The sequence below is a fragment of the Heptranchias perlo genome, chromosome 3 (genome assembly GCF_035084215.1).
Source record: "Heptranchias perlo isolate sHepPer1 chromosome 3, sHepPer1.hap1, whole genome shotgun sequence".
NCBI classification, from domain to species: domain Eukaryota; kingdom Metazoa; phylum Chordata; class Chondrichthyes; order Hexanchiformes; family Hexanchidae; genus Heptranchias; species Heptranchias perlo.
In genome coordinates, this window is record NC_090327.1 from 20,090,945 (window position 1) to 20,118,004 (window position 27,060).

The 27,060-nt window shown below is 38.3% G+C and overlaps 1 protein-coding gene across 8 annotated transcripts in view; it reads right to left on the reverse strand.

Annotated features, from left to right (window-relative positions):
• Positions 1–348: 348 nt before the first annotated feature.
• Positions 349–27,060, reverse strand: part of LOC137310916 (focal adhesion kinase 1) — a 585,674-nt gene continuing 558,962 nt past the window's right edge. For 7 of the 8 annotated variants that reach the window (XM_067978464.1, XM_067978455.1, XM_067978457.1 and 4 more), the window contains 6 exons: positions 22,998–23,060; positions 22,018–22,057; positions 20,889–20,995; positions 5,700–5,855; positions 4,480–4,560; positions 349–1,360 (listed from right to left, as the gene is read on the reverse strand). In XM_067978464.1, the coding sequence (XP_067834565.1) occupies positions 1,145–1,360; positions 4,480–4,560; positions 5,700–5,855; positions 20,889–20,995; positions 22,018–22,057; positions 22,998–23,060 (663 nt within the window). In that variant the 3' untranslated portion in view covers positions 349–1,144. The remainder of the gene's footprint in view (positions 1,361–4,479; positions 4,561–5,699; positions 5,856–20,888; positions 20,996–22,017; positions 22,058–22,997; positions 23,061–27,060) is intronic. The other variant, XM_067978467.1, reaches the window with a different exon arrangement.

Here is a 27,060-nt window from a genome sequence, read left to right on the forward strand (position 1 = left end):
TTTTTTTAAGTCAAAAGGTTGTTTTGAGAATGCTAAAGTTTCCATTTTTTTTGTTCCCGGGATGTGGGTGTTGCTGGCAAGGCTGCATTTATTGCCCAGAGGGCATTAAGAGTGTGGGACTGGAGCCACATGTAGGCCAAATCGAGTAGTTTCCCTTCCCTATAGGACATTAGTGAACCAGTTGGATTTTTGAACTTTCATGGCCACTTCTTTTGGTGCCAGCTCATAAATTACTCACAACTTTGGGTTGCTAATCCAGTCCTATGTTTAAATATAATTTGTAATAAAAATAGAAACAAGATACTGATGTATGTCAGACAATCTGCAGAAAACATTACAAGATCGAGCTTCTTGTTAACACCTTTTTAATAGGTCAAATAACTGTACAGTTCATTATATTCTTCCTGAGAATAATTTATACCCCAAAATGAAGGAGGGAGTTCCAGAGATCAGGTAATACATATGGGAAATAGAAAAAAAAATGTACCACACCTGCATACTACGCTGTTCTCAACAAACTCCTAGACAAGCCAGAAACAAGATGGTTAGTAACTATTTTGTTTTTAATTGTCAACATGGCTTTCGTTTTAAATAATTAAAAAAAATGAAATTAAACAATGGTAGAAGAAATATTAATACACAGCATTCAATTTTGCTGCACCAGCAAATGTAGCACAATCTGTTCCAGGTTTCCTCTAAACAACTGGCATGTATTTCTGTTCGAAGCAAGATACAGTCTCAGGTCTATTCTACATGCTAGTTTTTAATTAACACTTCAGAGTGTTGTCGAAATACATTCTCCACAAGAGTTGGAGTAACGAGGAAAGAAACTTTTTTTTTGTTACCTTAAATGACTTCAGTCTGAAAATATAACATCTTTGTTCAAATCCTGGTTGATGTATTGCAGCTAAATATTGGTCTGTTTCTATTCAGTGAGAAAAGTTCCAGTCTGGAGTTCCTGTACTGTGGAGCAAGAATTCTCAGCCCTCGGGTGTCCCAGAATCCTTGACTTTACAGTACTTTCTCTGATTTTATACATATGTAGATATATAAAGTTTTTTTTTGGCTCTTTTTGATTCCACATGCTGGTGGTAGATTTGATCACATGATCATTTCAAGAACCCCCAGAGCAGGTTTCAGACAGCTAGAGGGGTCTGGGCTGACCTCCTATCATTTTCAGTCTGGCTTGGTCAATAACATCCAGCAAATTTTTGGCATCCACGGCCAACGCATGCGCAGCTGTCAGCATCTGCTTCTTGTATTCGTGCTGGAGAGTTGTCATCACATATTGTTGGGCCAGCTTCATTTTTCCAATTAATTCGGCTAAGTCAGAGTTCAATAGCTTTTGTGCCATCTCGATCTATAAGGGAAAAATAAGATTAGAGGCTACCACAACCAAATACATGTTAAAAAGGTAAACTGCAATATACAAGCAGAATTGTAGAATTTGGTACCAGCGTATTAACATCTCAATGATCAATTGCACTAAGCAGCATTTAGCTAAATTAATAAAACTCCTGCCATTACGTGCTCAAAGGTGGGAGTATAATTCGTAAAATGTTAATACTGATTTAGCATTACAACATAAAACTACTAGAAAAAAAAAATCAAATAAAAACCTTGATTTGTGAAAAGAAGGAAAAAATATATGCAGTCAAATATAAGAATGATAGAGTTACACATCCGATGATCCCTTTTAGATTTTGGTTTACGCTTCATTTTAATTTTTAAAAAATACATTGACACACAGGGATTGAGAGGTATAATGATTTAGAACATTGTCCCTTTCATTTTGCTGATACCACCAAATTAGGACACATGCTGTACTGTGACTAAGAATGAAGGAAGACCCAAACCGGTTAGTAGAGTGGTGGCAAATTAAGTTCAATGCAGAGAAATTTGAGGTAGTACATTTTAGGCAAAAGAACAGTGAAAGGATGTACAGCCTCAATGGTAAGACTGGAGTGGAGAAACAGAGAACTAGGAGTTCAGATACACAGGATTGTTAAAGACGGAAGTGTAGGTACAAAAGACAATAAAAGGACAAATAGGATTCTTGGTTTTATACACAAGAGCATTGAGTATAAAAACAATGAAGCGATGTTGTATTTGTACAAAACACTGGTTAGGCCACAGCAGGAATATTGCATGAAGTTCTGGGCAACTCATTATGGGAAAGATATTAGTATCATAGTAAGGGTATAGCAAAGATTCACTAGAATGATTCCAGGAATAAGAGGTTATGAAGAATGGCTTGAATAATTGGTGTGTTAATATGTCCGTGCGATATGAGTGATGCTGGCAAGGTCACATTTATCATCCACCCCTAGCTGGCTTGATATTGTGTGGCTTGCTAGGTCACCTCAGAGGGCATTGACATTCAATCACTGTGTGCACTAGAGTCACATGCAGACCAGACAGGGTGGGGCTGGCAGGTTCCCTTCTTTGAACAACATTCTTTTTTTACGGAGTCTGAAATGGTTGCGGTGGGGGGGGGTGGTGGTGGGGTGCAATTGGATCTAATAGAGGGTTTTGGAAGGGTAACCACTGAACGATTGTTTCCACTTGTGGGTGAATCGGTAATCAAAGGCATACACTAAGGATTCATTAGAAGAACAAAGGAGAAAGTTTGGAGTATTTTTTTCATACAGTTATTGGAGCTTGGAATGCTTCATCACCAGTGGCTACTGAGGCAGAGACTATAGCATCATTTAAAAAGGAATTGGATAAGTCTTTGAAAAGAAATGACATAAAAGGATATAGAAAAGAGTAAGGAAATGGGGTTATAGTATATAGATCCATTTTGAGAGCTAGGAACATCACAGATGTGATGGGTCGAATGTTCTGCTTTTGTGCTATAATTTCTATGATTCATTACATAGAATGTACAGCACAAAAACAGGCTGTTCGGCCCAACAGGTCCATGTTGGTGTTTATGCTCCACACAATCCTTCTCCCACCCTACTTCATCTAACCTTATCAGTAAATCAGATATCAGCATATCCTTCTATTCCTATATCCCTCATGTGTTGATCTATCTTCCCCTTAAATGAATCTATGTTAGCCGCCTCAACTGCTCCTTGTGGGAGCGAGTACCACATTCTAACCACTCTCTGGGTAAAGAAGTTTTTCCTGAATTTCCTATGTGCTTTAATAGTGACTATCTTATATTTATGGCCCATAGTTCTGGTCTCCCCCGCAAGTGGAAATATCTTCTCTACGTCTACTCTATCAAACCCTTTCATAATCTTAAAGAGAAAAAAATTGCCGGGCTACGGGGAAAGAGCGGGGGAATGGGACTAACTGAATTGCTCTTACAAAGAGCCAGCACAGGCTCGATGGGCCAAATGGCCTCCCCCTGTGCTGTAACCATTCTATGATTCTAAGATAAAGACCTCTATCAGGTCACCTCTCAGTCTTCTTTTTTCTACAGATAAGAGCCATAGCCTGTTCAAACTTTCCTGATAGGTATAACCTCTCAGTTCTGGTATCATCCTAGTAAATCTTTTTTGCACCTTATCCAGTGCTTCTATATCCTTTTTATAATATTTGAGTTGAAATACAGCATATACTGATTGGATGAACTATCATCTGTCTAATAGCTGCAAGAGTTCCAAGTGAAATGTGACTGAGTATTCGTAATCTAGTTTTTGGTACATAATTCACAGCATATAACAGTCCACTGATGTGCATTAATTTGTAACCTCAATTACAGAGGCTAAATGTCAAGCATGTGAACTACAAATATCAATGCTGATTCAGTAAAGATTCCTCTGCAAGTGGGGTTAAGACATGTTGTTGTTGACAGCTGAGTAAAAGGACGTTTATCCTGCATCTAACACTTGCTATACCTGGAATATGCTTGATGCCCAGTGCAAAAAGCAGGAAACGTACTACTCCCTAAAATTTACACCTCAGCCACGGGAACTTTTTTTTTAAAAGAGAAATGCTGAAAGTTTTATTAAAATTATCACATTCTTGAAATCCACAAATGAAACTAATTGTATTAAAATCGCTATAACACAAAGGACATGCTCATTGTGTGTATTATTTATATATTAGTCAACCTCCTATTATATTGCACACAGAGTCAGAACCATGTTGGTCTTCAATTGAAGCAAGTTTAGCAGGCAGGGGATATACTGTTCCTCCTAACTTTAGTGTCGTCATATACTCTGTCCTTATTTTTATATTTCCATTGTAAACTCCAATGGTCGCAATGCTGCAATTAAAGCCTCCTTTTGGCAGTGGCACTGCAGTGCTTTCACTGGGTAGGGATGTAATTACAACATAACAAGTTTACATAGCCAGTTTCCATTATAAATGTGGGCACGGGAATTTATAATGAAAAATGCTGACAAGAAGTGAGTGCAGATGCATTACACACACACACAAACATATATATAAGATTGACTCATCAACTAGTAATAGAGTAGCAATCAATTTGATCAATCAATGGCTAAATATGTATTTGCTTACCTCTCTATGGGTGCTTGCTGGGAGTGAAGGAATGGTTTCATCCACTGTAGCCAATAAAGTTCTTAACGCCAAACCAACCTCCTGAGAATACATTTACCAGAATCAAAGCACTGTTGACAATGTACTGATCAACTTGGTACAGGATTTGAACAATAATACTCTCACTTCTTTATCCTTGTTCAAATTTGATGAAATTGAGTGGTGTTTGGCAGAACATGATTCAAGAAACATTTACTTCACTGATTTGTTACAGCGTCAAGCATTTTATTTAACTGATCGCATATTAATTGGCCTTAGCCATGGTGAGCGAGGAAGATACGACTCAGGAAGCTCTATATATTCATGGTAGCAAGCTGATCTTATTTGGTTATTTTTCATTCCAATTTGTAAATGGGATTAAGGTTTGACAATATTTTAACAAATTATCTAATTATTCTGGGAAACATTACAGAATTACCAAAGTCCTGTGCTTTATGGAAATTAAAAAGACACAATTCACATCATTAATTTCATTAATGAGTATAATACAAAATCCCCCAATTTTACTGAAGAGCACGTTAATGCCTTGATCTCTCCCAACATACAGTTCAATATATGAAGTCTGATAAGCTTTGGCAGTTGGGTGGATTTTGGTTGTGCAAAAGAAAACTAGGTTCCCAAACAGATCAAATCAGACACCCCTTATTTGGATTTCTTATCTTTATACAGCCATGAGGCCAGAAGGGCTGTACTAGCAAGGATCTGAGAACAGCACATTAGGCAGGCAATTTGGAGAGGGATAACAATGGATGGTAATTGTCTTCAACCCCATCAATTTTTGCTTTTAATGTTCGAACCCTCTTCAATATGACCTTACACCAGGCATTATTCCCCATCAGAGTGGCTTGGGCTCTTTTTGCTTCTTGTTTTTAAAGTGTATGAGTATGTGACATTTTCCATGTCTTTGAGTGAGATTGTCAACTTAGTGCTAATATGGAGCAGATTTGTGCTTGGATTGAGACTACCCAAACCCATTTAACATTGGACCCCTACAGTCAACAGATAGAGGAGATTTTCAACCCATCAGTCTGTGTTTGATTTGACCCCAGAGGTGAAAGGCCAATGTCTAATCTTCCGTGCCTATCAATTATGCTTGTTTATACTTTTTCCAGAGACTGAGTGCTGACCAAGACCATAAGTGTAAAAGTATTCATAATACCAAATTCAAAAACATTCCTCACCTTCACCATTGGTATGTATTCCTCTGGAGGTGCTGGCTGGATTTTACTAGACATCTCTATCACTGCCTTCACCAATCCAGTTACATTTTCATACACTTTGTCATTGGAACGGTCCAAGTTAGCTGTGGGTGGAGGGCTTATTTCTTGTGGCTGGATCTGGATTACAAGAATCAAGTTGGTTAGCATCCTGCTATATTCCATTTCTTCAAATTACAACAGGAATATCACTGATTGCTAGGTAAAACATCTTACTAGCTACATGAGTAACTACAGTATACTGGACAAAAGAATTCCCAGCTGTTAACTGCATTTCATTTCTTAACAAACCTGCAGTAACAATGCCACAATGGTTAGTCTCTTGTGTGAACATCTGCACACATCAAGGACATGTCAGTCAGCCTTAGTAGTGAAGTGTGCTGTCGCACAGACACCACTATAAAAACTCCATTCAAAACAGAATCTATTGTAAATAATAGACACCAACACAACTTCAAGGCTGTAATTTAACTATGGGGATTAGATGACCATTACATACCTCTCCAGCATTGCTCACATAACCCAGGGCACCAACTGAATCTCTCAATGAGATTACTATTATCACTCTCAAGAACCCATTATTCTCAAAATAACCATTCATTTGAAAAAGAGCACAAATGTCTTTAAAAGCTTTTCGTAGCTAATGACTGCCAAAAGTTTCAAGAAATTAAAGTTACACCAAATGTACTTGATATTGCTCTCTGCTTGAAGATCTATTGTAAGTTAACTAAAAATCAGTCTTGTTACAGAAATCAGTTGGCATATCTTTTTGATATAGTGGGAAAAAATGACATTGTTGAATTGAAACAGAACATTACTTTTAACTCTTTCTATAGAAACTGAACCAAAGCCAAGAGGATGACACTCTTCTTAAATAAATGGAAATTCTTGAAATGTGTAGAAATAAATAAGCTTATATAACTTTCTAACCCATCAATTTAAAAATTCTGAATACTGGAACTTGGAGATTTTGAGCATTACAAAAAAGTCTTGGGTAAGCCAACAAAAAGGATGAAATTACTATGATAAGCTGAAAAAAGTGAATAACCCATCAGTAACATTTGAGAAACACTTCACTAAAGCATTAATCCCTAGAGGACTATGGCTGTCTCTGCACCCCCCCCTCCAAAAATATGCTAAAGTTAGAATTGTTCATAGCACAGAACTTTAAATATGATTTATTTACTAGTGGTGTTGTTTACGATATTCACCAACACATAAAGCTTCAAAATTAGAGTTTAAAAAACTCAGAATGTAGATGAGATTTCCATTAAATAAAAATGTAAAAACCTGATTTTTAAAAAAAAATTAACATTTCTTGCACATTTTTGTGCTCTTAAGAGTGCAGATACTGGAAAGTTGAATACTCTAAGTTTTGGCACCAAGTGTCAAGAACAACCATTCCTGAATTAAGGACTACAGAGTCAGATCCCTCTACTCTGTGCAAGCAATGTGCTTTAACTTCAATCTCTAAACAGTTGCCAGACCAATTTTTAAATTTCCCATGCAGCTATTCTTATTGCCCAATGAGTGCTAAAATATGGGCATTATTGTGCTGAAGTTGCAAGAAAGTGGACTAATTTCATATAGGACCCTTACAACCTTGAGACCATCTTCATCTCTGGACTGGGCTGGAGTTAACACAAATTGGAAAGGTGAAAGTACTGTGTGTGCTAATTCACTGCTCCACCCAGTTCCCCAGTGACTGATAATTTGTATGATGATCTGTACTACAGCAATACATCTTTATTGGAGACATGCAGAACTCTGTGGAAGGCAGAGAGATCTGTTTGACAACTTAAGACGTTTAATATGCAGAAACATACAAAAACAGACAAGTGAAAAGGAAGATTTATGTCTTCCATTAGTTAATGTAAATGACGAGACAAAATGGTAAGAAGGGTTAAAGAAAAACAAAATACAACCAGACACTGAACTGAACAAAACAAAGAAACTTCTGTCCCACCATAACTTTGGAGAAAAATCAAAAGCTATATGCTTATGTGCAGCAATCTGTTTTAAGTCTTCAAATGATCAATTAACTTTTACTATTACTCAACTCTTTCACTTGAATTGTTAAGTAAAAGTGGCACAATTTATTCAATAGTACATAACTTAGCAAATGTTCAAATCAAGCATCCTGAGCTCTGCAGTGGAACAATAAAAACAACTACCAAAGCAAAGCAACTACCAAACCCATGCGTTCACTCAGGAGTCTTACATGTACATTTAGTAGGCTACATACTCAATCTCATACTAATAACAGCTTCTACCAGCAATTCATCAAAACAAGGCCACAAGGAACATTATTAAAAGTGGTCTACCTTCTAATTGATATAAAATCAATTTGAAACAGGTTAGTAGAAGGGTGATTACAACGACACTCAAGCAATTAAGTTGAATATGTGTTTAGGTACACAACAAATTGTTATTGTTTTATTATAACATCTGAAGGTGACTAGAAAAGGGAGCACAAATTGTTCTCTAACTTTTCATTAAAAGCTCAATTTGCTTTTTTATTTCACTTGTAAAAGGATACATTTGTACAACATTTGCTAAAGCAATATTCTGCAAGCTAATATGGACTATAGAATCTCATGACTATTTTGGAATTCTGAGTTATTTTGTTACAGCACAGATATCTTTGTACCATGGCATCAGATTGCTACCACACTTTCCCTTTAGGTTAGAAAATTGAATGATACGGAGAGAAGTTTTGTGGAAATTATTCAAAAAGTTGCTTGGTTTCATTGGTCAGAACATTGAATACAGGAGTTGGGATGTCTTGTTGAAGTTGTACAAGACATTAGTAAGGCCACACTTGGAATACTGTGTACAGTTCTGGTCACCCTATTATAGAAAGGATATTATTAAACTAGAAAGAGTGCAGAAAAGATTTACTAGGATGCTACCAGGACTTGATGGTTTGACTTATAGGGAGAGGTTGGATAGACTGGGACTTTTTTCCCTGGAGAGTAGGAGGTTTAGGGGTGATCTTATAGAAGTCTATAAAATAATGAGGGGCATAGATCAGGTAGTCAAAATCTTTTCCCAAAGGTAGAGGAGTCTATAACAAGGGGGCATAGATTTAAGGTGCGAGGGGAGAGATACAAAAGGGTCCAGAAGGGCAATTTTTTCACTCAAAGGGTGGTGAGTGTCTGGAATGAGCTGCCAGAGGCAGTAGTAGAGGCGGGTACAATTTTGTCTTTTAAAAAGCATTTGGACAGTTACATGGGTAAGATGGGTATAGAGGGATATGGGCCAAGTGCAGGCAATTGGGACTAGCTTAGTGGTATAAACTGGGCGACATGGACATGTTGGGCCGAAGGGCCTGTTTCCATGTTGTAAACTTCTATGATTCTATGATTCTAATAGCAAGATAAGGAAATACACAATGCCTGAAAAGCTGTGTGTTTAAAACAATATGAAATTGTTTTGCCTTTTTAAAAAAATGTGCATTTGTGCTGAGTTCACTTGTACTTGACTACTGTTGATATGCTGAAAATGTATAGCCAAGTTCCCACCATGCCAATTTAAAAAAAAGTCACTTATAACTTTGGGTTAAATTTAATGAAACGTTAACTTGAGATTGTAAAGTCGGTGTTTATAACCACATGATCAACTGCTGGTATTGTTTTCAGTTCACTTCATGAGTAACTAGGAAGTCATTGAAATGACAATATAGTATTCACCTACAGAAAGAATGCAGACATTGCTAGAAACCTGAGCATTCCTAGCAGGTCTGTTTTCAAACCCATGGGATAAAGAAAGGAAATTACCAGTCAAGTTTGGTGAAAACCTCAAATCTATTTATTTTTTGGTCAATTTACTTTGTTTAGGTCTCTCTATTCCCCCAGTCCACAGTGGTACACATAAAGCCTGAACAAAAAGGCCAAGCAGACAAGGGGATGTTCCCTGGCCTCTGCCTGTTTCACTCGTGAAGCAGTGCAAGTAGACCAGTCAACTAATTTTCCTACTTCAGGGGAAATCCCATGTCATCCAAAATGGCATGGGTGAGATTGAGTCCTAAAAATTTCAGAATGATGGGCTGCACCAAAGCAAAATATTGGGCTATCCCAAAATTGAATTTTTAGTTAATGGAGGTGGTAGACTACTACTTATAGACATGGAAATAAGGACCAATGATAGTTCTGAACATGCCTATTTTCAAAGGTACTCTACCATCTGACGAGAAAATGGCACGTGCAAAGTTTAGTCAAAAGGCAATAAATCGTTGTGCTTGGCTGATTTTCTATTTGAAGTGGGAAATATCTAACGAGAAAGTGGAGTACAAAATGACTATTAATACACCATAGAATTGCTTTGCAAATTCAGTGAAGCCAAATAATCTTGCCTTGATCTTTAATTACCAAAATAACTATTTATTCTTTGTCTCTCTCAGCATGTTTCCATTTTTTTGGCCATGGTTGATCATTCAAGCTAGGAGGAGTGTAAAGCTCATGTGACCAACACTATGGCTACTGTGTAGATCAAACTGTAATAGCCCAATCCTTACAAGGATGCAAGCTTTTCTATCCATATTGGACACTGGGGAAAAAAACTCACAGATGGCCTGATTATAGTATTACACTCTGCTTTGGTGATAATCCAAAATCAAGAGGCACAAGGCAACTGCCAATGCACTGAGCACCAGCACTACTAAAGTGAAGTTTCTGCTGGGATTGTGTCGAGTGGTAATCAACGATTTCACTAACCATTTCAGAAGCTTAGCCATGAGAGATCATAATCCTAATTAGTAATTGCCAAATTAACATAATTTGGTTACTGAGTGGGCACTAATTTCTGATAATCTCCTGGATTCCAATACAACTGTTTGAATTTCAAAAGTGGTATCATCTGAATTCTTAGATGGGCCATATAAAGCCAGATTGTAACAATTTATAATTAAAAAGAATTACTGTAGCCCTGAGTTCACGATTAACTGAACTAAGTAGGTGTTTCTCACCTTGTGCTTCAACCATCTGGAATGCATTGCCTGAAAGGGTGGTGGAAGCAAATTCAACAGTAACTTTCAAAAGAAGAAACGTGGAGGGATATGGGGAAAAAGCAGGGGAGTGGGACTAATCGGATAGCTCTTTCAAAGAGGCACAATGGACTGAATGGCCCCCTTCTATGCTGTGTGATTCTATGAACCACTTTTCTTTTTAACCATTAATTATTCAAGCATAGAATCTGCTGGAAAGTGTTACAATAAATCTACTTAAATATTTAACTGTTTTAAAAGAAACATATGCTGGAATTATACAGCCCTTTTCATGTCACCTTGAAGGAACAGATACAATAATTATAAGTTAGACAAAAAGAAAAAAGAAAAAAATTGCACATATTATTTGCTTACCCTCCATGGCTAGTGGTGAACACAATGTGAAGGAAGGTTAAAGAAATTTACCAAAAGGGGAAAAAAAGGAAAACAATGATTAAAAATGCAGCAAGCAAACCAATAATGCAATGTGCAGTTAACAAAATGATGTTAAAAGCTGTGAAGAAAATGCATTCTAAAAATATCATGCATCATCAAACTTGTTAGAGCGCAATTTAAAAAGCTGTGCACATAATTTCAGTTCCAAAAGTTATTTTTGTTGAACTAAAAGCATTCTTTAAAGTCATGCAAATTAAATCACTGGAACATAGTAAACAAATAATAAAGTCGTCATTTGGTTAAAATTAAATAGTTCTACTGCACAGAAAAGAAACATGAAAGTAGGGAAGTGGAAAAATGTTTGACTTTCCCAATGAAGGCGATAAAAAAAATTTGCAGCTAGCAATGCAACCCAAAAAATAAAAACTCAAATAAGGCACAATGAGAAATTGTGGAAACAGATTTGTATATTGTACAATCGAACAAGCTTATTAATCAACAGCATGTCTAAATTCACACCACCAAATAATATCCCATTCATCTTTTTGCATCTACCAGTAGAGGTGTGATATAGGAAATTGCTACTTCTAAGTAACACTGGAAAGACACAGTCAACAAGTTTTAAGGACAGATGGGTTAAATGCTTCCCAACATAATGACTTGAATTATCCTATATTCCACTTCCCCAAGATTGATTACAAGATTAATTAATACCTGTATTTATGTAATTTTTTAAAAAGTCATGACTCCTGGTGATTCAGAATCATAATGCTTCAGTGTCAGCAAGAATTTCCCTTTTTTCAAGGGAGATGTGCAGTGTTACATCCTGGCTTTAAACCACGGGGGGCCTGCGTGGTAACCTTGGGGGGGGGGGGGCTGTGTGGTAACCAGGAGGAGCGGATCATCCGACTGTTGTCAAGCCTACTAGATCTTCAACCCATTGATTTCAAAACTGAAAATCACCCTATGTCTCGTAGTTAAACTACTTCTGAAAATATTTAATCTGAACAATATTCTCATCATCTATATGGAACTCCCTCCAAACGTGATCTTTTAATCTATTTTCTAACCTGTTCATACATAAATGCTAATTAGAATTTATTCATTCTTGTCTAATGCCACCTTCTTCCATTCACTAAATAACATTTCTATGATCTTTGCATGCTTCTTTTACTTCAACTCTGCTGACTTACTGCCAGGATATTTGTACAGTGCTGTTTCTAGTTTTGGCTTTTCTCACTGAAACATTTTGTTTGCTTTGCAGACATTTGGTCATGATTTAAAGAGAGATTAAGAGTGAAATAGAGACTCACTCTGTGACATGCACATAGTTTAACCTCAAAAGACAAGTATTATCATAACAGATAACCTCGTCCTAACCAAATGTTTGCAGGTCAACATATAGGGTTATATTACAGGGTTAGATGATATTAAAGGGGTTTACAGTGTATCACTGCCTGAGAGTGCACTCTTATGATTCATTCTGTATTATATAAAAATACATACCCTATTTCTAGATATAATACAGAATAACTCATGAGTGTACTCAAGCAGGGACAAATGGAAAATTTGGAATAGCACTGAGAAGTAAATTGCCAAAAAGTACATGTGATTGTACCACATGGCTTAAACTGCAGTAATATTTAACTGCAACTCAAACTGCAGTGCCCACTTAGCTTTATAGGTAAACATACGGTATATAATAGGCCAACGCCAAATTCCAGGTTTTATTGAGAACTGTTATTTTTTTGGAATAGCTGTTTGTATTATCAAATCTTCTCCCTAATGCATTCATCATTGCAAGTCATTAAATTCCCTGCATTTTTCATTCAATAATAGTGTGTGCCTCTTTATTAACGACAACAATTCTGATCTTCATTTTAGAAAGGATTCAAGGGTTTCAAAATGTTATAAAATGTGTAACAGTACACGGGTGGATTATAATGAATTTACTGTGGCATGGTAATACAAAAAGTCCAAAAAATAAACATGTTCTGAGGAGGATAGTGCTAGAAGATATAGGGCATTTAATCAGAGCCACTACTTTAGAGGTGAGCAATAAGTACACAATTCAAAGTGGTACATTTTCCTTATTCTTTTGCAAGTTATGATTTATCATGCAGCATATATCACTATCAGATAGCTCTTATCAAAATAGATAATATAAAAGCATGTTGTTAAAGGGGCTAAGGGGAAAAATTCCAAAGCATTTCTTTGCTCAGCCAGCTTTCCTACCAGTGCTATGCAGAACTGAAGGTCAGTTTGGTTTCTGAAACATTTGCTCAGAGTCTCTCATTTTGAGGCACAATAATTAGCTGAATAATTTTTATATCTTTATATTTTTGTTTCATTGATACAAAAACAAAAATATACAAAGGAGCTTTTAAGATTAGACTGCCCTTTCTGATTAGGTTAATGCTGTCTTTCATCAAGTCTACCGGACAAAAGACCTGTTTTAACTGAATGTTATCACTAGCTGACAGTTTAATTGTTAACAGACTGAGTGCAAAGTATTTTACAGTAATTATCTAGCTATTTTAATTTTTAATTACTTAAAAAAACTGCAACACAAATTGAAGGATCATTAGTACAATAAAGTGACTGAAAGTGTTTTCATCAGTATTTACAAAAGGAAATGGAAAAACTGAAACTTGGCAACTGTAAGCAGCCTCATAACAGAATAAACATCACTAAATTCTTTACGTTAGCAGTTCAATAGGCTCAAGGATATTGGATGAGGATCAAGTTAAACAAGAATTGGCTGGTGCCAACTCATGAACCTGTAACTAATTAAAATTTGAAGATAGGTTCAGTATGGAAAAGACAGAAGCAATGGGAATAGTAAAACCATGTAACACTATATACTAATTCTATGCGCCGAATTTCAAAACTTGTGCTTATGTAAGGTGTATATTATTAAGCACATTGTCCTTCATGAGAAGGATTTTCTGAATGCATTTCTTCTTTTTTGTAATTCATTCTCAGAATGTGGGCATCACTGGCAAGGCCAGAATTTATTATATCCTAGTTGCCCTGAGAAGGCGGTGGTGGGCCTTCTTGAACTGCTGTAGTCCGTATTCTTTGTAATGGTTGATACAACTGAGTAGCTTGCTAGGCCACTTCAGAGGGCAACCATGTTGGTGTGGGACTGGAGTCACATGTAGGCCATATTGGGTAAGGATGGCAAGCTTCCTTCCCTAAAAGACATTGCTGAACCAGCTGAACAACTTCATGGTCATTCCTTAACTGTTCTACCAGTTTGTATTTCCTGAATGGAACTTCTCATACTGCTATGGTGAAATTTGAACTCATGTTCTCTGGATTATTAGCCCAGGCTGCTGCATTACTAGTCCAGTAACATAAGCACTACGTTACCTTACCCTATGTATTTTTTTATACTTGGAAATCACAATTTTGATACATAGATTCATTTTACATAACAACCATATAGTGGAAGGACTCATAACCAACATGTTAAGTATGTCCAGGTCTTGATTTTTCTTGGCAGTTAGTCACAGAACAGGTCTGCCGTTCTGTGAAAGGTCCCTTAGAAGTTAATGAGGTGAAAAGATCAACATTAAGAGTACACAGTTTGACTAAGTGGGTATCTGTCTGTGTTAAGGTTGCCAACCCCCCAGGATTGTCCTGGAGTCTCCAGGAATTAAGGTTTAATCTCCAGGACACTGCTGTGAGCAACCCAGGAGAAAAATCATGTGAGCGTTAAAAAAAAGTTCTCTTTTCATTTTCTACGAACACTTTTATTTATTAGTTTTAAAAATATTGGCGATTTGAAGAAAGGCTGTTTGACACACAGTCAAGAATCAACCAATCGGGTAACAGAGTTTATTTGGCTTCCAATTGGTGGGGAAGGCGGTGAACCGCGAGGACAGACATTCTAGGCGATCGATGGCAGAAGCGTGAGGGCGGACGGTTAGAGTCAGGAAGTCACATGTTGAAGCCTCCAGGAATATGTCTAACCAGAATTAGCAACCTTAGTCTCTGTCCTGGTTTATATAGATAGACCGCAAACTGCTGGTTTATATAGATATCGTATGTTCTGTAATATCAACCAATCAGTACATTGCAACAGGTATTGAATCAGTGGCAGTAATTTGAAGTGCGCTTTAAGAGTACTATTTATAATAAGCTATTGCACTTTTATCTTTCTTGATTCATGCCCATCATATTTGCTGCTTTATTTCATAGAATTTAAAACAAAAAGTAATCAAGTGAAGGCAGTGTTGTTATTTCTGGCATATAATGTCATTCATAATTTTAGGCTGTGCCACAGCAGGCTAAAAATAAATAGAATTTCACATTTCTTCAACTGACACAGATGTTTCAAATGATCTTTTAAGTCCTTGGTTTGCTTATTTTTCTGGGCTTGCTTTCCATAACCACCATTTCCATGGAGCCCCCAAAGCAAGCTAGTTGTTGAGGTGATTTTTGGTACATAGTGAATTCGGTAACCAACACTTTGTGCCATAGAGTGGTAGGATGCTGATCGGCATCTGTATTGCCTCCAGATGTCGTTAAGGCTATCAGGGAAATACACTGATGAGAAGCTAGATGTTCTCATGTCTTTATTATCTCCAGACTCGACTATTCCAGTGCTCTCCTGGCCGGCCTCCCACCTTCACCTCCTTGAACTTGAGCTCATCCAAAACTCTGCTGCCCATATCCTAACTCGCACCAATTCCCGTTCACCCATCACCCCTGAGCTCACTGACCTACACTGGCTCCTGGTTAGTCAACGCCTTGATTTTAAAATATCCTTGTGTTCAAATCCCTCCATGGCCTTGCTCCTCCCTATCTCTGTAACCTCCTCCAGCCCTACAACCCGCCGAGATCTCTGCGCTCCTCCAATTCTGGCCTCTTGCGCATCCCCGATTTTCATCGCCTCAGCATTGGCAGCCGTGCCTTCAGCTGCCTAGGCCCTAAGCTCTGAAATTCCCTCCCTAAACCTCCCCACCTCACTGGCTTCCTTTAACTCGCTTCTTAAAACCTAGCTCTTTGACCAAGCTTTAGGTCACCTGTCCTAATATTTCTCTATGTGGCTTAGTGTCAAATTTTGGCTGATAATGCTCCTGTGAAACGCCTTGGACGTTTTTACTGCATTAAAAGTCGCTATATAAATGTATCTAGTTATTTCCCAACACAAAAGGCGTCTAAGCTATGAAACAGGCAATAGTATGTGGCATACAAGTATTTGAAAAGAAAAGGTGTGGGGAAAAAGCAAAGTGGAAGTTAAAGAAATAGAAGCATTAGGTGAACCAACACATGAGACCATAAGTGGTGGGATAGAAGTTTGAGTCCATGATCTCATATTTCCAATCTCAGCCACATCACTATGGGAAGTATTGACTGGGAGTCAGTTATTTCCAATAGAGGAGGAAGAAGGAAAATCAGAGAGGTCCATTCCCAGCCTTTTCTAGTCTGTTTCATAGCGAATGGTTACAGTCCTTTTAAGGACCACTGGCTAGTCTGCTCAGCACCACTGGGCAGAGCTTGCGTTGCGCATGCTCACCCATTGGTACATGAAAATTGGGTCAGTGTCCTACTTACAACCCCAATTTAAATGTTGAAATAAGGCTGCTGCCTGTTTTGGGCAGGAACACTGACAGCCCATTTTGACGCCCACTCAAAAATTGAGTTGGGTGGACTTGGGCGTCTAATGGGTGAGAGATTTAAAAAATGTCTGCCGACCGCCCTGATTTTCAGCGTGAATGGGGCGGTAGGCAGACAAAAATAGCTTCCAGAGAATGAGTATTGGCAGACTATTCATTCTTGGAGGGCATCACAGTTGAGCAGCACAACCCTGGATTCATCTGAAAACCACACAGCAGGAGCCACTGGATAGGAATCAGAAGCAGGAGTCCCAGCTTATTTTATGCTTCCCTAGCCCAATGAGGCCAATTGGGATTGAGGCCAATTATAGTGTACCCAACTGCTGGCCTGACTGAGATCAACTTACTTAGCACAGACCTGCAATTGAATCTGGGAGCTTCTGATCTTTCAGACTTAGTGTTAGACTGGGTATTGTCTTTACCCACTAGGCCGTTAGGATAATTGGAAGAAACAAACTTGGATGAGCTGAACAGCATGGTATCTTATATTAGTATCGTGAAATGGCCCATTTTGTGACCGATAAGAAACAGCAAAACCTGTAAGTGATTCTAAAAAAAGTTATCTGTTCTAGAAACACTGTGCAGTTTTTCCTTCTTCAGGATAAGAGTTTCAAAACAAGAAACATTTACTAATCTATTTTGCTCCCTGATGGTGCTTTTAGGTATACTCCATAATATGCTCCATGGGAACCAAGCAGTTTTGTTTATTTTAATGAAAGAACCACAGTCCATTTCCCACACAGCTGCACAAAATGTAGCATGAAAATCTTCAGCGTTCAAGGTTCTGGTACACTTCTCACTGAGATAATGCACTGAGAGCCTTTAAAGGGTAGTTCAATTCCTTCATGTTTCTTCCTTTCCTCCACATTGGTTAAAAATGCAGATTTTTATTTGTCTTATAAGTGAAAGGAATCGATGGTTTTCATAACTTCTGGTCATTGCTCTTGATTATTGGCACAGCTGTGTTACAGAACATTGGGCCACAGTTGTTTCCTGTTTGTTGATTTAGGTTTATATTGTTCAGTTCTGTGACAAAGGGTTGGGCTTCAGCACGTGATTTTTGAAATGGTCTGAAAGCAAAACTTCAATTTTTATAGCTCCTTATCATGTAAAAACATCTAAAAGCATACAAACATACATAAAAGCTACAACACAGAACTAGGTCCTTTGGCCCAACCAGTCTGTGTCAGCGGTTACCCTCAACCAAGCAAATGGTTTTAATTGCATTTACCCCGGTGTGCCCAAAGCACCTCATCTGTTTTTCCTTCATCCATCTATCCAATCTAATCTTGAATGTTGACATAGTTTCTGTCTCAACCACTAACCTGGAAGTGAATTCCACAGCCTCCTAACTGGCTACGTAAAGAAGTTTCTCATGCCCTCTGGTCTAAATCTCTTAGATTTACTCAGGTCCCTCATTCTAGACCCCTCAACTACTGAAAACCGTCTGCTTCTTACCATCTTGTCCCATCCTTTCATAATTTTAAACACTTCTAACATACTGCCCTGTAATCTGTGTTGTTCTAACAAAAAAAAAGCCTCAAATGTTCAAGTCTTTCTTCATATTTTTATTTCCTCATACTAGGCAGTATCATAGTGAATCTGCTTTGCATTCCTCTAAAGCTTCAATATCCTTGCTATAGTGTGCTGCCCAATAATGCACAGCAAACTCTAATTGAAGTCTTATTAAATTTTCATATAGGCTTATCATTACCTCTTGGCTATGATATTCCACACCTCACAATAAAACCTAGAATTCACAATAAATGGGAGGATACTGAGAGGTGTAGAGGATGAGAGGGACCTTGGAGTGCATGTCCACAGATCCCTGAAGATAGCAGGACAGGCAGATAAGGTGGTTAAGAAGGCATACGGGATACTTTCCCATATTAGCCGAGGCACAGAATATAAGGAGGTTACGTTAGAACTATATAAAACACTAGTTAGGCCACAGCTTGAGTACTGCGTACAGTTCTGGTCACCACATTACAGGAAAGATGTGATTGCAGTAGAGAGGGTACAGAGGAGATTTACGAGGATGTTGCCAGGGATGGAGAATTTTAGCTATGAGAAAAGATTGGATAAGTTGGGGTTGTTTTCTTTGGAACAGAGGAGGCTGAGGGGTGATTTAATTGAGGTGTATAAAATTATGAGGTGCCGAGATAGAGTGCGACAGGAAGGGCCTATTTCCCTTAGCAGAGAGGTCAATAACCAGGAGGCATAGCTTTAAAGTAATTGGTAGAAGGATTAGAGGGGAGCTGAGGGAAAATTTTTTCACCCAGAGGATGGTAGGAGTCTGGAACTCACGGAAAGGGCAGTAGAGGCAGAAACCCTCATCACATTTAAAAAGAACTTGGATATGCACTTGAAGTGCCATGACCTACAAGGCTATGGACCAAGTATTGGAAAGTGGGATTAGGCTGGGTAGCTCTTTTTTGACTAGCAGACACGATGGGCAGAATGGCCTCCGTGTGTGCCGTAAATTTTTCCACACTTCACGCGTGGAATTACTTTTGAAGCACAAGTATCAGATTGGCAAACATGGCAGCCATTCTGTACCACTAATGTCCCAAAATCAGCAAAGAGATGAAGGACCAATGAATCTGTTTTATATTGATGTTTATATATTGTTGAGGGAGGAATATTGGTCAGGACATAGAGAGAACTTCTGCCTCATCAGCACATGGGACCATGTAACTTTAAATCCATCTGAACTGGCAATCAGGACCTTCTTTTAACATCTATCCAAAGGACAACGCCTCTAACAATTCAGCATTCCCTCAGTATTGCTTCAGAGTGTCAATCTAGATTATGACCTTGAAGAAAAACAGCAAATGCTAAAATATACAATATAAAAGGTCCATCAGCATCTGAAAAGAGGAAAGGGTTAATGCTTTGGACATAGATCCTTTGTCAGACGAAGGGTCCATACCCAAAATGTTAACCTGTCCTTTCTCTTTTCAGATGTTGATGGGTTTGTTGTGTATTTCTAGAACTTCTGTGTTTTTTAAAATTTCAATCACTAAACAGAACTTCATGGTGTCATGTAAACGTGGAGTTTGATACAATAAGTTTGGTGCCAGACACCTTTAATCAGAAGTTCAATATAACAACAAAGGGTGACGGAAAGATACCAATAACTGTTGAGATATCTCACTTATAATGTCGAGGAATAATGAAACAATACTATATGCTACATGCTAAAACAACTTGCATTTATATAGTGCCTTTAATGTAGTAAAACATTCCAAGGCACTAAGTCCTAATGCTAATTGCACTGTGAGTGAGTGAGTGCGTGCACTCTCTGAGGTCAAATAGCTTGTCAACACTTACTGTCAAGGTTCACAAATGAATAGTGGCAACATATCAGAGGGCAATTGGTGCCCATGAACCATATAACAGCAAGCAATCAGCACCATCAGGAGAGGAGAGAAGAGAATAATATTGGCAAGAAAAAAGATGTTAACAGTTTACGGTACTATACATGGGCAAATAATATGAAGGGAAAAAGAGCTACAACTCTTTCACCATCAGGTGCTGGCAAGCATCTGTCCATTTTTTCTTAAGCATAGGAGATCCCTTTATTTTCCCTCTTTTTCACGCTATAAAGGCTTTGTTAAGCTATTTGCTTCCAGCAACCAAAAGCGCCTATCTGCTTAACAACTCCCCATGGTTTAACTGGGAATTCAGTGGAGTTCAGGATTGAAATCAATCTATTCATCCCATGGCAGTATCTATTAGCAGACCAACACAAAACTGCCTCTGTCCGTTTCTGTAGAAACTGTTATGAATCCAAGCATTTAGTAACAAAACATACCATTTCAAAAATAGCCAAAGAGGTATTTTAATAAATGATGTGACAATTTGGAGGGCAATTATGTGAATCAATTTTCTTCTTCCTGGTGCTCACCAACCTTTTGTACAATTTGAGCATTTTCTGTTTTTATGGAAAAACACATAGAATTGTAGTGGTTAGAAACTCATTTGGTTCCCTACTACCAGAAGCTTTAGTAAGGATTTACCTGTAATCTTGTAAAACAATCAGCTCCTACTCAAATATTGTCTCAAATGAAAGATGCATATAATTATAATTTCTGACAGGATGGTTCATTGATTAATGGTGCAGGTTTTCGTACAAATGCTTACCTTCACTCCTTCATTGTAACTGTCAATTGGACTGTTTAGGCTGGCAATGCTTCCTCCATGGCTAGGGGCACCAGGTCGAGGTGGCTTCTTTGGTGGTGCTGCGTGCTCTATTGGAAAAAGAGTAAAGTAGAACAAAACTCAATATTGCATTGATTATGATAATACTAATAGCCTGGAGATAGTACATCTCTGCAAAAATGTGTAATAATGTGTAAGAAACTCATTTACAGAATGTGAGAAGTATTTACCCCGAAAGCGGACTTCGGGTGGCTAGCCAGTGGAATGTGCTGGCCGTCTGCTCGATAGCCGCTGAGAACCAGGCCTCATTAATATCAGGATGGCACACTGCCGTTGGTAATCGAGCGCCCCAGGGCAACCCACTGGCTACAGGCCGCTGAAACATCAAGCTGCCCGGCCAGCCTCTGGGCCAGGAGAAGGCAAGTTCTTGAGATGGGGGCTGGAGTGGCAGCGGCCCAGGCTGGTTTTGTGGAGCCTGAAGGAGCACTCCAGTCTAACTTACCTTTCAGGTCCTCTACGACCCAGCCAACAGCTGATATTAACACGATGCACGCTCCGCCCCAAAAATGACATCAGGGTCCTATTGATGTCATAGCACCCTGATTTAAGTATTTTAATTAGCTGGGTGACCTCTTCAGGCGGCTGCCTTACTGATCCAGCATTTGGCACTGGAAGTAATCCTGCTACTTTATATGCCATTGGTTCCTACTTAATCACAACACCTGACTGTTTTCCCTCACTTCAGGAATTTTTCTACCCATTACATTAAGTTTCTTACTCTGACACACCATTCGGTACTCCTAGTTCTGGCTACAAATCAGGCTGCTTATATTGTTTTTTTAAATCACAGCTGCTACAGAAGACTTTCATTGAATCTATTTGTGCGTTTGCTCTTTTTCCGCTGCATCAAAAGACAGAAAGGGCAAAGTATATATTTTATGAAACACCATGCTTGCTATAGTGATGCTACCACAAGTTTTCTTTTGTTTCTCTGGAAGCTGCACAAATGTAGGATCTGAAACTGGCCATTAACATTTCATTCTAAAATCTAACTCCATTTATGGAGCAGAAAAATATGAACTTTGTACTGAAGGTATATTTCAATTCTTACCTTGTTTTCCTACAGGTTGATAGATGTGTTGATTGCCAGTCTAAAAAAAGTATGAAAATGCAAGCTATCAAAATCCAGTCTACATATTTGATTGGCTGCAACTTTATAATGTGATTTAATTTTTGACCTGTTAATTTTCTGTTGAAGCTCCTCAAAAGCAAGACAGAAAGTTATTCTTGCAACTCTCTAAGCAGCAAAAAACCCAAATATTTTTCAGTGATTTTTTTTCTCTCTCTCTGTTTTGGGTCGTCTACAGTACACACTGATTTTCAAGAAGTGGGCAACTTGCTCTTCGTCTTTGCCACTCTGAACCATGCAAGTAGTGGATGCCAGAGAATGTTGCAATTGGAAGCACCTTGTCTCCGCTTGGTGCCTCCCTGGAATACTCCAGGCAATACTTCATGAATCTTTGGGCCAAGATCCCATCACTTTCCTGACATAGTGACCTGATGTGCTTCAGCACTAGGGTCGTCCAGATGACGTTTTCAAGTTTCAGAAAAATATTTTTTTAATTTTGCAGTCATAAGCTTAACGCTATAGAATAAAAATGATAAATAAAAAGTGTCAAAAATTTGGACATAGTGCATAAAATGCTAATGCACAACAGTGTAGGATAACTGACAAAATTAATTTACTGAAGAAGTTGTTTTGTTTACAAGACTGATTTAATTTTTCCAGTCAAAACTCAGGATAAACGTCAATCTAATTCACTCAGTGCATTTGCCAACTTCAAGCAAAGCTTCTAAGTCATATCCTCAATGTAAACTTGATGGTAGAAGCCATCTGTGATTAAAATTACAAACTGTTCACACCTTTCACACTATGTAAACAATTTTACAACACCAAGTTATAGTCCAGCAATTTTATTTTAAATTCACAAGCTTTCGGAGGCTTCCTCCTTCCTCAGGTAAATCTTTCACACTATGGACCAGGGCAAGAAATTCTACGAGTGCCATAGCGAGTATACTACAAAAACTTACTGGATCCAGGAGACCTCCATCATCCCGATCAACATTGTTTCTCATGGACCTTGGATCGGGTTTCTGAAAAGGGAATTAAGAAAAAGGCAAGGATTACAATATTCAGACAAACATATCCCTATTCTTTTCTGCACAGATTGCAGTGAAATCAGTTTAGTAAAATCTAAATGTAAACAATTCAAACTCAAAGTGGTTACTTTACCAATTTTCCAACACATGACCTGAAAACTTCCATTAATATAATATTTGTCTGGGAGCGACACAGCAGCCTTTTTTCCCCCCTCGCAGCAGAAATTACTTACACAGGATGAGAATAACATGCATTAATTCCTGTTTCCTGTCAGAGGAAGGCTTACATGTACTTGGCTGCAGAAATACAGCAAAAGCGTTACAACTTACAGACATTGCACTAAGACCTTTAAAAGTCAAACTGATAATTTGTGTTTAATACTTAACAGGCTCTTGTTTACTTAGGACATGATGATGTTGCTTCACTTCATTAGTGGGGGAATGGTAAAGATTAAAATGAAGTGAAAGCAACAGGAACATTTCAAAACTCTTAACTTGTGGAACTATCAGCAACTCTTTTTGTAGTTCTGAGTGTCTGTAATCAATTTGTTCCATGTCTCATCCCCATGGGAATTTCTTGTTTGTGATTTATTTATTATTTGCGACTTCTTTACTCATACTTTAAATATTTGGTTTGTGAAGAATGTCTATATTTGGATCAACAGAATGCCTTGCTGCTGTTTTCCCTCTCTAACCCAAATGTGCTGACATGAATACAGTTTTAAGAGGGATATAAACCTTGTACTTAAAAAATGATTTTAAGCAGAGGAAGAAGTCTGTATTCTTGCAACAGGTTGGTCATGTAATCCCTGTTTATACTCCTAACCTTGAAACAGTACTAAAGTGAAACAGATGCCATCACTCTATAGAAACAATGGGGGGGGGGGGGGAAAGATATTCAATTTGCGCCGAGTGGCATGAATGGAACTTGCGCCTGAAGACGCCAGTCTGAGGCCTGATCGAAATTGGGCCTTGGGCCTCATTTGAATTAAACAGGTGAGCTGTGGATGCCAATCGGATGTCTGGATGCAGCTTGCAGGATGGGGCCTCACCAATTCCGGTCAGCTCTGACACTGAGCTGGTCCACAATAGGTCCTGGGGAGAGCTGGGGTGGGGGGGTGGGGGGGGAAGAGGGGGAAGGAGGTGAAGCGAAACAAGGCCCGCAGCATTTTTATGGATCTAGGAGCAGTCCTGCTCCTCTGGACTCCACAGAAAATAAGCCATTAAAATGTTTTCTGGATGCTTTCTGTGCAGCTCCAGTGGTCCCTTTAAGTAGCACTGGTTAGGCTGCTACAGATTCGGAACAACCGGGCGGAGCATGCGCGGCGTAAGCTCCGCCCATTTACAGACCAATTTTGATCGGGGTCCTAGAACCAGTGTTATGACCCCAATTTGCATATACAAGGCACCTAATGCATATTTCAAGTAAGCGCCCATGTACACTTACAAGTTGCCGGCTTTCAAATTTGACTGCCAGTGCACTTCCGGGGGAGATCAGGAGCACGGGATTGTTGTTTTTATGCCCACAAAACGAGCATAACGATGTTAAATTTCTCCCTCTAAATTTGTGCGAGGATAATGGAGACATAATTCAATTGTTTTACTGAGGCGAGAGGGTTAAGGTACTTTAAGAAAAAAGGTTCATATTTTTCCATATAGTTCATATTTATGTCCCATGAATTTATTTATATGAAGATGATTATGCAATGCTGCTTTTATATTGAATTTTTGAAGCCTGTGTAGCATCCTCTTGGGTGCTGACCCAAACTAAAAGTGCATTATAAAACAGGAAGCATGAATGTGTAACTGTATGGAGATGGCTTTTCAGGAATAAAGTTGTACACTGGCTACAGTATAAAAGCAGTTGGTGAAAATCCTGCCAAAAAAGGTATTTTTTTTTTTAAGTGAAGCAAACTGTTCATAATGCTAAAGAACACACTAGTTAGCTCTTTTCATTAATTAAACTAATGTTAGCTGCCATTGCAATACAGTACTCAGGGTGTGCTGCATTGTCAGAGATGCTGTCTTTTGGACGAGATCTTCAACCGAGGCCCTGCCCACACATTTAGGTGGGCTTTAAAGAATGCTTGATACAGTTGAAGTGAAGCAGGGAGTTCTCAAAGTGTCATTCCTTCCTCAATCAACATCACAAAAACAGAGTTTAACTTGTCATTCGTCTCATTTGCTTTTTGTCGGACTTTAATGTACACAGTGTTTGCCAAAAAACAACAGTTCAAAAAGTAATTAAATAGATGCGAAGCACTCTTGGATGTCCAAAGGACATAATGAAATGCTATATTAATACAAGCTCTTTCTTTCTGGAGTAATCTTTGCATGTATTTGAATAGATATGTGGATCTCTGGCATCCTCAACTTCACTGCAATGCTACTGGACAGGGTATATGTGGCTTCACACTTGCATCGCTGCGACTCGGTGCAGTACAAGGGCGACCTAAATATTGCCAACAAAAGCTCACCTAAAACTCCAAAGTTTTCAGACTATTTCAAAGAAAGCCCTCAGCAATACGAAGCAAACTTCTACCAATCTTTGCAATAACCCACAAAGCAATTATATAAACACGCTCTCCTCACACCACACCCATTTGCCCTGCAGTGTCAGCTTCAGTATTCTGTGCATGTCTTATCTGTAAAGTGGTCAGCATCACTGTGTCAAATGAACTTCTGACAAGAAAAAACGGTCAAAGGCAGTGTTACTAACTTTTAGTCTCCAATGGTATTTACTAGTCAGTTGGTTTCTGTATTTCCCATATTCTGGGTTGCAAGAGTATGTGCTACTCAAGATTATAATCCAGTTATGGTACAGCAGTAAAGTAGGATTAGCCCTGTTTTTAAACTCAAAACAGTACATTCAACTGTACATGACATCTCAATAGTTATAATAGCTGTACTAGGAATTTACTATAAGAAACAATCTTACGACTGGAGTGCCCCAATGTATTGTTCAACAGAGTGACAGGATACCAACATTTTAAGTATTTTTTGGCATGTCTGACACGCACAGAATACACATCCAAATAAAGCTACTGAGAAATTTACAGGTGCAGAATTTCTGTTTGCTCGATACGAAGTGCACACTCATCCCCATTATCGACATAGCCCACTTATCTGAGTCCAGAAAGACTCTGATAAGTGGTCCAGATTAGCAGACAGCTAAGGCTGAGTCAGCCCTAAGTGTGTATAAGGATGCTGCTAGAGTTTAACCAGCTAAATCAACAGCGTACATTAGTTCAGAGTATTGTCAGCTTCCTGCTGCATGTCCATCTGGGACCATCCTACCCCTTAGGACATTAACTTGCAGGGTTACCTGGAGCAAAATGGGAAGAATCCTGGCCTTCCACTGACAGATCTACTCTGGCAGATACAATACTGATACGTTTAACTATCATAAAGAAATTATCTTTAATTTCTTTGAATCTTATCTTCAGAAACAGAGAAATGCTTAGGGTCAAGTTACAGAAGGAGTGACATCACTATAGATTTGCAAGAAATTGTACACATTTTCCTTAAAACTAGACATCTAGCTCCAGTTTTATGGAACATATATATAGATAGATAAGTTTTTGCAGCAGCATTTATGCAGTTATGTTTTATCCCATTATCAACAAACTTCTCCTCAGTCCAGAACACTCTTCCAGCCAGTTGTGACCGCACATTCCAGATGTAAGACAACATCTTATTTTGCCAAAATAATTCGTTGCATTTCTAGCAGCACCATTTCCAAATAGGGAGAAGTTGGGCATAATTAATCTTCCACTGACATTTCAAGTTTTGCTCACTAACCTAGCATTTCTAGATTGCATTTACAGTCATAAGAAAAATAAGTTAGAACTTGTTTAATTGTTGTTGTTGTGATTTTAAAAATCATAAATTGAAAGTCATTCATTACCTTTCGTTTCACCCAATCTGAAGAGATGGCAATGATACAGGTAAGAAATGAGATTTTATATATTAGAAGCCAGTTCAAGATAACAAA